The following is a 14,849-nucleotide window of genomic DNA, read 5'->3' on the forward strand; positions in this document are numbered from 1 at the left end:
TGTGGGCGGATCCAAGTGGGTGTTGATTTGTCGGGAATAAAGCGTACAGCAACATTGTAACTTTAATTGTGAATAAATATATCGATAATTGTTGTGTTCGCTGTAAAAACTGCAGTCATGCCGGGAATCGAGAAATTACCGATAGAAGAGACTCTAGAAGACAGTCCGCAGGTAAATAATCATCATTTAGCCAGCAAGCTAACACGATTAAATGCGTATAATAATGTAATAATAAGCATAAAGTGGCTGTTGCAGCTTATTCTGTAAAGCTAAGCAGATCATACATTTCTGTCGTTTGTATGTTTTAATGATGTCATGATTTGAATATTTTTGAATATTTAATGGTTGATTTTCTGCTGTTTAGCTTTGCTGTTATTGGTGGTGGATTTGACAACATAAGTAATTACAAACACATAGATGAATCACAAATCATATCACAGATATGTAAGGAAATTGCATTGTTTTCTAGAGAGAGTCGGCCTACATTGTGTTTATTTACTTAAGATGAAACTGTGTATAAGGTAATTATGAATAAGAGTGAATTAAAGTCATATTTGCATTGGGTGGGTTTACTAATCCAGCTTAATTTGGTAATTAAATTGTAATGAATGTTGACGCCAAAATTCACTTAATTCATTGATTTTATTTTCTTATGTCTTACTGATTATCACAACTTCTCTGTTTTCACACAAACTTCTGTAGAAGATTCTGAAATTCATGTACATTTTTTCACATATTTTAACATTTCACTTACATTTCTATTCTTATCATGTAAATTGTAATTAAAATAAATGGTTGTGAATTCAGAAAAAGGGAAGTGGACATTTGAATGGCACCCCGTATGACTTTTGTATAACATTTTGTAAATAATTTTTGAAAAAATTTGCTTTACAGATCAAGTTTAACATGAGTTTTACACTGTTTAGATAAATGACTGATGTCTCATGTTTTTTAGTTATAGAGGGTGATTATTCAAGTGTTAATGAGGGTTTGACAGCTTGAGTTTGACTCAAAATAGTTTTTTTTATTTTATTTATTCATACATATGCAATACTTGTGCTGTAAAACCCCTTGAAAGGTTGACAAGTACACCTGCTGATTTACATTCATGTTTGTTTTTGTAGACGCGCTCTCTTCTCGGTGTGTTTGAGGAAGATGCAGCAGCGATATCCGGGTATTTCAGTAAGCTCTTTAAAGCCATGCAGAGAATTTATGACGCTCAGGTGAGAACAGCCCAGAGTTTACATTGATTAACATTCAAACTCCTTCAGCTCTGCCTGATGTACATGAAATATTCACATAAGTGTTGTTGAAGGTTTTTTTGATAACTTACGGACGAATCACACAAAATGTTTCAAGGTGTCCAGGACATATTTTACCCTAAAATCAAAAGAAAGATACCTGAAATTGTATAATATGTTTATGTAAATAAAATTAAGCAAATTGTTAGGACTATTACAATGTTTTGCATAGATTATTTTCATGACAACTAAGCACTTTCTCTCCCAATTCTCATCACTGTTATGTAAAATTGTTTTTTTTACATATATATATATATGTGTGTGTGACAATATGATTAAAATAATCTCACAATGCAAAACATAATGGTCTTTACTTTATAACTTTCTAAGCAATATAACAATTCTATAATATTAATTTTGAGCTGAAGTTGTTCTTTTATTGTTTCTCATTTCAGAATGAATTGAGCGCCGCCACTCATTTGACCTCTAAGTTACTGAAGGACTATGAGAAACAGGTGATTTCTGCATTTTGATTGTTTCATGTGTATTGTCTCACCGTTCTGATGTTCTATATGTTGATTCTGCCCATATATGGAGCTCTGTCCTGTTACAGTTTCATTGATGTCATAAGCTCATGTTTATGACACTAATAAAGTAATTCTCTATTATTTGCAGCGTTTTCCTCTAGGGGGCGACGATGAGGTCATGAGCTCAACTCTGCAGCAATTTGCCAAAGTCATTGACGAGGTCAGAACGACATCACTCTAATGATTAATTCACTTCATGTGGGACTACTGGCTTGTTTAGTGGTGTTTAATTAGCTTTTACTGCTGTATGTTTTCAGCTCAGCTCCTGCCACGCCGTTCTCTCCACTCAGCTCGCAGATGCCATGATGTTTCCCATAACGCAGTTTAAAGAGAGAGACTTGAAAGGTACGACACTGCGGTGCATTATAGGGGAGAGTTTTCAGATTTTTGTAATAATGTTCATAATGTTTTTATTGTTACACGGCTCTCTGGAAGACTTGATTGTGATTGGTCAGTTCTGTGGTAAAATATATTTCAAGGCTGTTTATTAAATGCATTAATTCAATGCAAAAAAATGTAAACCAATTCATGCAATTAATCTTGGCCGTGACTGTACGTAAATTCCATAATAAGTCATTGTCCTACCAACGGAGCAATTCAGGCTTGAAGTAGCCATAAAACGTCATATTTCTTTGAGTCACAGTCAGCAGGGGGCAGTCAGCCAACCGACAGCTTGCTGTCTTGCAGGGGTCTTGGGATGTGTTTTTTAAAGTTTAAAACTAAAATTAACTTGATACAGCGTCCTAAAAATGTGGTGTTTATGGCTAGAGACATTGAAAACCAGTGAAATGCAATGCAAGCACAGTCAGACACTACAAAAGCCACCATCTGACATGTGTACAGACTAATGCATCCTCAGCAAAGTCAACCTCGGACAGATTGACAAACTCAATTGTAAAAGGGATTGCTGTGGACTATAGGCCAATGTTCACTGGCTTATGTTCACTTATATGAAAGTAAACTAAACAATGTATACAACTAGATAGTATATTTACTGAAGTAAATGTGAGTGGTGCTTGCCGTGGCAAAATTCGTCACCACAATGACGGTAGGATGTTCTGGTGCAGAGATATTGGTGGTGTTTCACGGTTGCTAGGGTGTTCCATCTGGTTGCTAGGCAGTTGCCAGCGTAATCATAAAAAGGCTGCTTTCTATCTCAAGTCAAATGAGCCAATCCGGAAGTATCTACGATGTTCTGGTGCAGAGATATGTGTTTTGCTACTTGTTTGCTAGGGTGAGCTCATTTGGTTGCTAGGCAGTTGCCAGGGTGATACTAACAAGGCTGCTTGCTGGCCTGAGTCAAATGAGCCAACAATGAAGTCTCTATGAGATACAGATATGGAGATATCCCTCTAAATCATTTTGAATGGAAGTCAGTGGGGTTGGTTGCTAGGGTGTGGCTAAGTAGTTTCCAAGGGGAAACTTGAAGACTGCTTGCTAACCCGAGTAAAACAAGCTAACCCTGAAGTCTCTACGACTTTCTGACCCGAAGATATGATCCGAAAAATGTCTTGCCAATGTCAAGTCAATGGGATTTTTTGGGGTAGTTTTTTGCCCCCCAGGGGTACATCATACCCCTGATAACTTAGAAAAGTCATAGCACACCTCTCCTCAATAAGCTGGTCGGTTTGACACCTCATTCAACTCGGGACGAGTTAGGTGCCAAACTTTTGTCCGGAAGAATAATAATATGTATTTGAGATAATAATACTGATGCCTTGCTACACAAGCACCACTAATAATGGATTGTCTTTGAATTATCTGAATTATTATATTTATTATATATATTATATTTAGAATTGTTTGATTACTGTATATATTGCATTTTCTTTATTTGATGGCTTATTTCTGTAAATATTGATATATGTGATTAACTATTGTACACTTATCAATAGAGAACCCCGTTCCATCTGTTACATCAAATGTGGACCCCTCAATTTTTCTTTTAAGAATGTAATAACACTATCTTCACTAAAGTAAAAACACTACATTTATGCATTTCTTTTAGGATTTTATGGTATTTTTGACATTATTTACCTCTATATTACTCAATTACTCCATTCATGTTCATATAAAATAAGCACATTTTATGTTACTTTAATTTCAATAAAAAGCTTCATTTCAGTAAATTGAAAGATTGTCAAAACATAAAAGAATGTCATGCACTGGGGGTCTTTGGTGACATCTGCTGGAAGAAAAATAACAATTACATGAAATGACAACTGTGGCCAGTAGATGCTTCAGCGCTTCATGCATTGGCTGATCTCTAAAAGCCATCATAAAAGTGAATTATTTGAAAATTGTAGCACTTAAACCCCTTGTGTTGAAGGGTGAGATTTTGCAATGATGCCACAATATTGTCACAGTCAAACCTGACCATGGTGTGCAGCTCCCACATCTAAGTGTAAACTCACAGTGGGGTTAGATTAAGACTTTCTGGATGTGTTTGATGAATAAGGCCCAATGAATGCTAAACTGTATAATTGACCATTGTCCCAGGCAACCTACATAGGCTTTCATGATTTAATTTCTGACAGTGACTGACTGACAGTTCTACCTTACATAACACTTTCATTGCCCATATTTCTTTTCTTTTACTAATTGTGATTACTATCTTTTATGTTATGTAGAAATTCTCACCCTGAAGGAAGTGTTTCAGATTGCAAGTGATGGTGAGCACCAGTTATTATTATTTTAAATTTTTTGACCAGATAACACAAATTTTACATGATTACTGTAACATATAATAGTACAGCAGAAATAGCCACTTCATTATGTTCACTTTTAAATTAATTTCATTTCAGATCATGACGTGGCCATCAGCAGATATAGTCGTCTGTCTAAACGGAAGGAAAATGAGAAGGTGTGATGTTTTTTGAGTTTTTACATGTTGTTTGATTGACAGCTGAAAGAAGAGCAGTTGGTTTGCATGTTGCTTCACAGCCCTGTTACGGAGAGATAAAAAGTCTAATGTGTGTCTTTTTATTGCCAAAATTCTGCCATTGCTCAGATATGTGCTGTGCTTGCTTTCTTCATTTAATTAAACACGCACTGTGAGTTGGCCTGAATATTTAGACAAGCATCTGTTACTCAGATAGGATTGGCAGATGATATCATATGTCATTTTTTAGAAAAAGAGAAAAAAAAAAAACAGACTTCTAGTAATAAGAATTTGCTTATTATGGATCATACACCTGCACAATTTAGTTGAATTAATTTAGGTCAGGCATCATTTACTCTTTTTAAAAAAGATTTTTTTATTTTTATTTATTTGTTTTATCCCCTTTTCTCCCCAGTTTGGAATACCCGATTCCCACTACTTAATAGATCCTCGTGGTGGCGCGGTTACTCACCTCAATCCAGATGGCGGAGGACAAGTCCCAGTTGCCTCCGCTTCTGAGATAGTCAATCCGCGCATCTTATCACGTGACTCGTTGTGCATGACGCTGCGGAGACTCATAGCATGTGGAGGCTCATGCTACTCACCGCGATCCATGCACAACTTACCACGTGCCCCATTGAGAGCGAGAACAACTAATCGCGACCATGAGGAGGTTACCCCATGTGACTCTACCCTCCCTAGCAACCGGGCCAATTTGATTGCTTAGGAGACCTGGCTGGAGTCACTCAGCACGCCCTGGATTCGAACTCGCGACTCCAGGCGTGGTAGTCAACGTCAGTACTCGCTGAGATACCCAGGCCCCCGGCATCATTTACTCTTTAAGGAAAACATATCGTAGATTAATATTGTAGTTATCTGAACTAAATCACCACGCACCGATGTTGAATAAGACATATAATGACTTTAAATAATATGTCCACTGCAGGTAAAGACTGAAGTGATGGAAGATGTTTACACCTCCAGGAAAAAACAACACCAGACCATGATGCACTACTTCACTTCCCTGAACACACTCCAGTATAAGAAGAAGATTGCGCTGTTGGAGCCGTTACTTGGATACATGCAGGCACAGGTATTTTTCAGGAGCCCTACTGTCATGGAAAACCTGGAAATATTACGGAGATTTAGAATTGTGATTTACAGTCCTTGAAAAGTCATCGGCGTTAATAAAACATTAGAATAAGTCTTTATATACTGTATAAATGCAGCAGGGTTTCCGTTAGCCGGTAATTACCGGTTTTTGACCATTAAAATCTACTAATGTCCAACAAATTCAAACATTGTTGGACATAATGTCCGCTGAAAATATTAACATGATGCGTCAGCAACTCCTTTAGTTGATGCCTTTTAGTTGTTTTGTTTTGCCCCCATTGTTAAATGTTTTCTTTGAATTCGACGCTAAATCCATGACAGGTGCTTTATAAATTTTTTATGAAAAAGCAGCTATAACAAACAGTTTATCGTTCATTTGACTTGACTGTGCCATTATTAGCCTATATCGCATTATTATGCACAGTTCATCGCGCTTACAGCATAAAATAAACACCGAAATAATGGGACTGCATTTTTCCGGCAAACTTTATAATTCCTGGAGACGTTGGCCGGGACCAAAATTTCTTAGCGGAAATTCTGATATAAAATATACTGTATAGTATATACAGTAAATGGATTAACATTTTTAAATGATTAATTAATTATTAATTATTCGCAATTAATCGTATATCAATTTTTACTAAGAAAGGCCTCCACACAAAGATAATTTTGTATATATATATATATATATATATATATATATATATATATATATATAATATTTTATACTTTACAATAAGGTTGTATGTAGTAAAATTATTTAACTATATTAGTTAACTTGAATTAAGTTTTGCAGCATTTATTTGTTAATCTTGGTTAATATTGATTTCAACAAATTATAGTAGATTTTTTTCCTTTTTCATCCAGTTTGGAATGCCCAATTCCCAGTGCGCTTTTTAAGTCCTCGTGGTCGCGTAGTGACTTGCCTCAATCCGAGTGGCGGAGGATGAATCTCAGTTGCCTCCGCGTCTGAGACCATCAACCCGTGCATCTTATCCCGTGGCTTGTTGAGTGCATTGCCACGGAGACATAGCGCGTGTGGAGGCTTCACGCCATGCACTGCGGCATCCGTGCTCAACTCACCATGCGCCCCACTGAGAATGAACTACATTATAGTGATCACGAGGAGGTTACCCCATGTGACTCTACCCTCCCTAGCAACTGGGCCAATTTGATTGCTTAGGAGACCTGGCACGCCCTGGGATTCGAACTAGCGAACTCCAGGGATGGTAGCCATCGTCTTTTACCACTGAGCTACCCAGGCCCCCATTATAGTAGATTTTTATCTGTAAGTGATTTTCTTTTTTTTCATGGAAAGTACTATTCCCTGAAAAATATTATTGAAATAAGTGTTGTAAGATATCTCACTGGTCTCTGTGACAGCTCTAGACTCTGTAAACAGTAAACAAAAATGTGTCCGTGGGCCGCGGTCTCTGACACTTTCTGCCTGTCAATCATTTTTCACATTCTAATAGTATTGGAGTTGCTGCGAATTATTGAGGCTTAATGCCATTTTTATGCCATGTTGCTCAACAGTTGTCCGTTGAGGGCGCTATTTTGCTGTTTTTTACTGTTTTTGACAACCGTTTCTGCTCGTGTCGGTCTCAATAAAGCTCATTTGGTATCTTTGGAGTGCTGGGTTTTAGATAAAGGGGGCATGGCCCAACGGCTCAGCTTCTTAGCTTGTGGAAATTCTAGAACGACTAAAATTGCTTACAGCACCTTTAAAAATTTTATTCATTTATGCTGCCTTCATGTGCTATCAGAATTATCCTACTTCTTACTTCTGAATTTACGAGTATGTCACGTTCAAGTGATTTGTTGTCCTAAAAAATGTTCATTCATATATATTTCCCAAGGAACTTTTATTTTGACCCCATAAAAAATATGACTCCGCTTGCTGACGATAATGGAATTTTGGTCAAATACCTATTTTTACGGTGTAAAAAGGTGCAACATTCATCAAATGGTTGCTGATATACATAAATGAATATGACCAAAAATGATAAGCGCTAACAATTAGCTGTATTTAGAAAAATGAATAAAACCTGTCATTCACTACAGAAACCGTTTTCACCTCCGCTGTGTTGAAAGTTTAAGACTCCTCCCATCTCGGAAACTCAGGTATCAAAATTATCTCAGAGTTTCCCAGTTGTAATTACAACTTGAGGGGTTGTTCATGTGCAACTTCCGAGTGGGAAACTCGTATTGTTACGATAATTCCGATAGCACGTGAAGGCAGCATAACAGTAGTTAATGCAATGTGAATGTATAGTTAAAACATGAACTAACAATGAACAATAATGTATTTACAAATCAACATTTACCAAGATTAATACATGTTCTAAAATGTTTTGTTCATTGTTAATGGAAATTCTTATGCTGTAATTACAAACAATTGGAAAAGTCATGGAAATTCATTCACAGTCAAAAATAGGGTGAAAACCTTGTTAATGCTTCTAACCTGAAGTACACTTTTATATTTAATTTATACCACTGATAACATCAGATCATGACCTTAATAGTTATTTATACAATTCTGTTGTCTTTGTTTTCAACAGATCAGTTTTTTCAAACTGGGATCAGAGAATTTGACGCAGCAATGGGAAGATTTTCTCACTAACATTGGAACCAGTGTACAGAAGTAAATTTCCCAATATACTGGACTAATGCATCCGACATATGACACATTACATATCTTAATAGAAGTTTCTTATGGTACTTATAAGTATTGTATTGTTTTTTGTAAACTATTGTACACTAGTGTCATACTGTTTCAGTAATGTTTAACTTGTACTTCTGTGTGCCCTTGTGGTCTCCTGTTGTTGATAAGGTGTTTTTTTGCATGGCATTTGAATGACAATTATTTGCTAACTGTTACTGAAAGTACATTTCAGACAGTTCTTACTTTATTAAGAAAAAATAAAAGACAAATGCAATTTGTTTGGATGTGTATTCATTCCAAATTCAAACCATAGTTATAGTTTACAAAAAAAATAAATCAATTAATTGGGATGTATTTGTGAGTACAACCTAATTTTCTCTTTGTGTCATAGCGTTCGCAGAGAAATGGACAGTGAAGTGGAAACCATGCAGCAAACAATTCAAGACCTGGAGCAAGTCAGTGATCCGCTATACATGCCCGACCCTGACCCGAACAAAATCCCCGTCAACCGCAACCTGACCCGCAAAGCCGCCTACCTCAACACTCGCAAGTAAGCACACACTCAACTACTTTCATTTACACTACCAGTCAAAAGTGGACACGCATACTCATTCTTTATTATTACGATTTCCCACATTTTAGAATAATAGTATTGAAAGTTTAGCTACAAAAGATAAATGTTAAATATATTGACATGATACTAGTTTGGTAGTATCAAACCTGACTTGAACCCGATTGAGATGCTGTGGCAGGACCTTAAAAGGGCAGTTCATGTTCGAAAACCCTCCAGTGTGGCTGAACTAAAGCAGTTCTGCAAAGAAGAGTGGGCCAAAATTCCACCACAGAGTTGTGAAAGACTGATCTCCAGTTATCGGAAGTGTTTGGTTGCAGTTGTTGCTGCTAAAGGTGGCACAACCAGCTATTAAGTTTAAGGGGTCAATTCGTTTTTTGAGAATCACTCCAACTCAAACAATGTATGCAATTTTAGTTTTGCAAAGAAATTCAGTTGAACTAATTTCAAGCATTTAAGCCGTAGCCAATTTCTTTCAAGTGTGTTTAAGGTTTTCGACTGTAGATATACCTAGTAATTTTCTCTAATTTTAAATCAAATCAGCAGATGTCTGTATTTCTTATTATCCTGTGCATTTAATATCCAGTAAAACAGGTCTGGTGTCGACTTCCTGGGATCGTCAGTACTTTTTCACGCAGGGTGGAAATCTCATGAGCCAATCGCGTGGTGACGTGGCCGGTGGTCTCGTTATGGACATCGATAACTGCTCCGTCATGGCGGTGGACTGCGAAGATCGACGATTCTGCTTTCAAATCACGTCGTTTGATGGCAAGAAGTACGATTTTTCAGGACCCACTTTATATTAGGTGGCCTTAACCATTTGATACAATGTACTTATTATGTACATACATGTTGTTGCATTGTAATTATATTTAAAGTAATTTTATTTAATTACATTTGTAGTTACACTGTTAACTTTACCCCTAACCCAACCCTTACCCCAAAACCTAACTCTAACCCCTAATCCTAACCTTAACCCTACCCTTACTCATAAACCTACCCGTACCTCAACCTCAGTAGCAGCAAATGTGGGAATTTTGCAGAGCAACATGTAGTTACACAGTAAATACAGAGTCTTGTATATATTTAATGTTAGTACATAGTAGTTAAAGACACCTAATATAAAGTGTGACCATTTTTCAAGTTTTACTTCAAAAGTAATCCACTCCAGATTATTAATTACTCGTACTTTTCAGTTACTTTCTAAACCCCGTACTAACACTTTACAAAGAAAAGCTTTTGTTTATTCATTTAAGGAATTCAAAATAATGTCTATACCCTCGGTATAACTCAAGGAATGTAATTAAAAATTTATTGAAAATCAGTAACTGCAATCTGATTACAATAACAATAAAAATGTTATCTGTTTTTTGATTTTGTTACCATTTCCAAATATTTTGGTGCTCTTATTTACCAAAATATGGAATGAAAATTATATAGAGATCATTACATTATATAATATACAGGTAAACAAATACCATATTGTCTCTCACCAATAACATCGTGTCATTTTGAGTCATTGCTTTCATTAAATATCTTTTTCTGTTCTGCAGGGTGGTGATATTACAGGCGGAGAGCAGGAAAGACTGTGATGAGGTAAAAGACACTGTTTTTAATCTGATTCGCCTCATAAAGGCATTTTAATAAGATTGATTGTCAGATAATAAAGGTGTGAACATGGTTTTTCATTTATTTTAGTGGATTGCAACAATAAACAACATCTCCAAGAGGATTTACCTCAGCGAGAACCCTGAAGTTAGTGCTGAATTTAGTTTTACTTTTACTATCATACATGAAGATCTTAACCTCTGCAAACCATGAAATGTGAAGTAAGAATCATTCTTGTATCTACAGGAAATCGCAGCCAGAGTGAATCAGTCGGCTCTAGAAGCTGTGACACCTTCACCCTCCTTTCAACAGCGACATGAGAGTTTTAGACCAAACACGTGAGTTTGGAGAGCATGTCTACATTAATCTAATACTTAATAATCTTCAGTAGTTGATTTTGACACTTTTAAAAGAGTGTTAAGGTTTCAATAAAAAACAGTTCTATCTACAGTGCTGTGAAAAAGTATCCTGATTTTTGTGTATTTCTCATACTAAATTGTTTTAGATCTCCAAACGAGATGTAACATAAAACAAAGGCGACCTGAGTAAACACAAAATACACTTTTCAAATATATATATATATATATATATATATATATATATATATATATATATATATATATATATATATATATATATTTATTGAAGCAAAAAAGCTATCCAACACCTATATCACCCATGTGAAAAACAAACTGACCCCTTAAACTTAATAGCTGGTTGTGCCACCTTTAGCAGCAACAACTGCAGCCAAACGCTTCTGATAACTGGAGATCAGTCTTTCACAACTCTGTGGTGGAATTTTGGCCCACTCTTCTTTGCAGAACTGCTTTAGTTCAGCCACACTGGAGGGTTTTCGAACATGAACTGCCCTTTTAAGGTCCTGCCACAGCATCTCAATCGGGTTCAAGTCAGGACTTTGACTAGGCCACTCCAAAACTTTAATTTTGCTTCTTTTGAGCCATTCAGAGGTGGACTTACTCCTATGCTTTGGATCATTGTCTTGCTGCATAATCCAGTTGCGCCTGAGCTTCAACTCAGACTGATGACCGGACGTTCTCCTTTAGGATTTTCTGGTAGAGAGCAGAAATCACCGTGGCCCTGAAGCAGCAAAGCATCCCCACACCATCACACTACCACCACCATGCTTGACCGTAGGTTTGATGTTCTTTTTGTGGAACTCTGTGTTTGATTTACACCAGATGTAACGGGACCCCTGTCTTCCAAACAGTTCCACTTTTGACACATCAGTCCACAGAACATTCTCCCAAAAGGTTTGAGGATCATCAAGGATGAGCCAAAATTCAAATGAGCCTTAATGTTCTTCTGGGTTAGCAGTGGTTTTTGCCACTCTTCCATGGATGGCATTTTTGGCATCATGAACAGTGTCCTTTATTGATGCGAGAGAGGTCTGCAGTTCCTTGGATGTGGTCCTTGGGTTTTTTGTGACTTCCTGGATGAGTCGTTGCTGTGCTATTGGAGGAATTCTGGAAGGTCAGCGACTTCTGGGAAGGTTCACTACTGTGGAAAGTTTTCTCCATTTGGAGATAATGGCTCTCACTGTAGTTCTTTGGAGTCTCAGAACCTTTGAAATATCTCTGTAACCCTTCCCAGACTGATGTATTTCAATCACCTTATTCCTCATCATTTCTGGAATTTCTTTCAACCTTGTCATAGTGTTACTGGGTAAAACCTTTTAGCCAACTTCATGCTGCATTGATTTGATTGAACAGGGCTGGCAGTAATCAGGCCTGGGTGTGTCTAGTCCAGCTGAACCCCATTATGAATGCAGTTTCTTAGATTTGGGGATTTAGTAACTAAGGGGGCAAACACTTTTTCCACACAGGCTCAGTTGGTATTGGATAACTTTTTTGCTTTAATAAATAACTATCATTTAAAAACTGTATTTTGTGTTTACTCAGATTGCCTTTGATTTATGTTACATTCTGTTTGAATTTTTAAACAATTTATAATTAGATACACACAAAAACAGAAGAAAGGCAAATACTTTTTCACAGAACTGTAGCATCTTTGGCATGTTGTTGATGAACACAGAAAATAGGTAAATGTATTTATATAGCTTGTGTCATACACAGTGGTAATTCAATGTGATTTACATAGATATAATAAAAAGAAAGAAAAATAAAAGGCACTTAAAAATCAATCTTTAAATCATTTAAGAACAAGGAGTAATATAATAATAATAAATGTTTTATAAAAGTTTCATTTAAAATTGATTAACCTCCGTGTGACTGTTGTGTGCATTTTCCGCTTCCCTTTTTGTTTTGTAACTAGTAGCACCTGATAAACAAGTAATACATATATATATACATATATTTTAGAGCAAATAGTTTTCCTAAAAATGTATTTCCACAAATGTGGACAGTGGGAGCCAAGCTATAGAAAGTCTGATTTGTTTTTTCTTAAAATTGTTTATTATGTTTCCATGAGTGTTGGTTATTCATGTCTGAGACATTACAGACATTACAGCTGATTTTCTGGAAAGCTGAATAAATAAATCTGATTCAAAGTAATGTCCAGCATCAATAAATCAATGCAAACCATGTTTAAATAAAATGTTGCTTTATAAAATTCTGAATCTATGTACTGATTATCATTGCCCCCTTAAGGGGATTGAATGCACTTACCTGCATAGAAAGCTATAGGATGCTCCCTTGCTCCCTGTTTAGTGAATTAACCTCCAGTGTGCTGTCTGTCAGAACAGTTCAAAATGCACATTATTTTCATAACTCCATATAAAGCCCCTGAAAGCAACATTTTTCAGCTTTTGGATGAACCCATTTATTCTCAATGTGAAAACACACAGTAAATATATGAATGCATTTACTAATGTTAATGAATAGAATCATATTGTACAGTGATAACAAAATTAAACATAACAAAATGTATATTAAAATGAAGGGAAATGACCCACAGATGTGTGGAATTGAGTTATACAAAATAACTAACATGTTTTTTCTACTTTTGAGGAAATGCGGTGCCAATTTCCACATATGTGGACATCATGTTTATCAGCTTGCTGACACGCAATAAATTAACAGATTTTTTAAAGCAGAAACTAAAGACGCTACTCTTTACAATCAAACAGGTTACAATGAAAAAACTTAAAGAGATTTCTTTGAAATCAACGGCATGCTGTTGTGTCACGTGACTCGGTGCGTCAGAAGTTAAAGGACCATTAACAGTCCAGAGTCTTGTGAACAGTATTCAGTCAGTTTAAATTCATTTAAATTATGCATTGCATATTACGAAGCCAAAATGCAATGTCCACGCAGGTGGACGAGGGGTTGCACGAGGTTAAGATGAATTTACAAACGTAATGTTTTTTTATGAAGCTAGTGGGTATTAGTTTTAACCAATATCACAACTCTTGTCATGACCATATAAAGCAAGCACATCTGGTAACTTTTGCACAATATGCACAAGTATACCAGAAAGGGGCCCAAAGGAATTGCATTGGTAACACTCACTTAACACACAATGTTTGTATGGAAGAATTAGTAAGAAATGCACTTTAGATAAAATATGAGCTTCACATTCCTGCTTGCAAACCCTTCGGTACACTTGCCCCATATACTTCCATTGTAAGTGTGTTACTGTAAACACAAGTGTTTTGGTCTTTCTTAATATTATCTTACTTCTTCACCTCTAAAGGCAAGGTCGACCCAAAACGTCGCAATCAGGCAGTCAGTGTTCTGTGGGATCCGAGTCTCCCGCGCTGTCTTCTCTCTCTCTGGATTCGCTGGTGGCTCTGGACACGCCCATCCAGTTTGACATCATCTTACCCGTCAGCGAGGAACATGCGAGTCAGACGAAGAGAGCCAGTCAGGGCAGGTCTGTGCTTATAAATGCACTTGTAAAATGATAGAAAAGAAGGAAAATTATCTTGATCGTCATTGTAGAATTAATAAGCATTGGTATAAAGCATTGATTTTTTCTTTGGTGAAAGAAGGACCAACCCGTTTGGAGAGTCTGGAGGGTCACAATCTGAAGAAAGTGAAGGTATGTGCAAACATCAGAAAACCCTCTGAATGTCCCTCTTTTTAAAGGAATAATTTTTACACTCCCTGATGTTGTTATAGACCCATATGCTGTTATTTTTATCTGTGAAACAAAAAAGGAAACATTTTGTAGAGTCTTAACGCTGCTCTCTTTTCCATTAGTT

At 36.4% G+C, this 14,849-nt stretch overlaps 1 protein-coding gene across 2 annotated transcripts in view; it reads left to right on the forward strand.

Annotated features, from left to right (window-relative positions):
- LOC127426026 (DCC-interacting protein 13-alpha-like) overlaps window positions 1-14,849 on the forward strand; it is a 21,736-nt gene continuing 6,887 nt past the window's right edge. Inside the window, exons 1-16 of one of the 2 annotated variants that reach the window (XM_051672472.1) lie at window positions 1-171; window positions 1,125-1,223; window positions 1,697-1,756; window positions 1,917-1,988; window positions 2,086-2,173; window positions 4,459-4,500; window positions 4,633-4,691; window positions 5,656-5,802; window positions 8,384-8,466; window positions 8,879-9,037; window positions 9,645-9,833; window positions 10,612-10,654; window positions 10,757-10,813; window positions 10,913-11,004; window positions 14,339-14,518; window positions 14,634-14,686. In XM_051672472.1, coding sequence (XP_051528432.1) covers window positions 118-171; window positions 1,125-1,223; window positions 1,697-1,756; window positions 1,917-1,988; window positions 2,086-2,173; window positions 4,459-4,500; window positions 4,633-4,691; window positions 5,656-5,802; window positions 8,384-8,466; window positions 8,879-9,037; window positions 9,645-9,833; window positions 10,612-10,654; window positions 10,757-10,813; window positions 10,913-11,004; window positions 14,339-14,518; window positions 14,634-14,686 — 1,477 coding nt within the window. In that variant the 5' untranslated portion in view covers window positions 1-117. The remainder of the gene's footprint in view (window positions 172-1,124; window positions 1,224-1,696; window positions 1,757-1,916; window positions 1,989-2,085; window positions 2,174-4,458; window positions 4,501-4,632; window positions 4,692-5,655; window positions 5,803-8,383; window positions 8,467-8,878; window positions 9,038-9,644; window positions 9,834-10,611; window positions 10,655-10,756; window positions 10,814-10,912; window positions 11,005-14,338; window positions 14,519-14,633; window positions 14,687-14,849) is intronic. The other variant, XM_051672473.1, reaches the window with a different exon arrangement.

This window comes from Myxocyprinus asiaticus, chromosome 35 (assembly GCF_019703515.2).
Source record: "Myxocyprinus asiaticus isolate MX2 ecotype Aquarium Trade chromosome 35, UBuf_Myxa_2, whole genome shotgun sequence".
In the NCBI taxonomy this organism is placed as follows: domain Eukaryota; kingdom Metazoa; phylum Chordata; class Actinopteri; order Cypriniformes; family Catostomidae; genus Myxocyprinus; species Myxocyprinus asiaticus.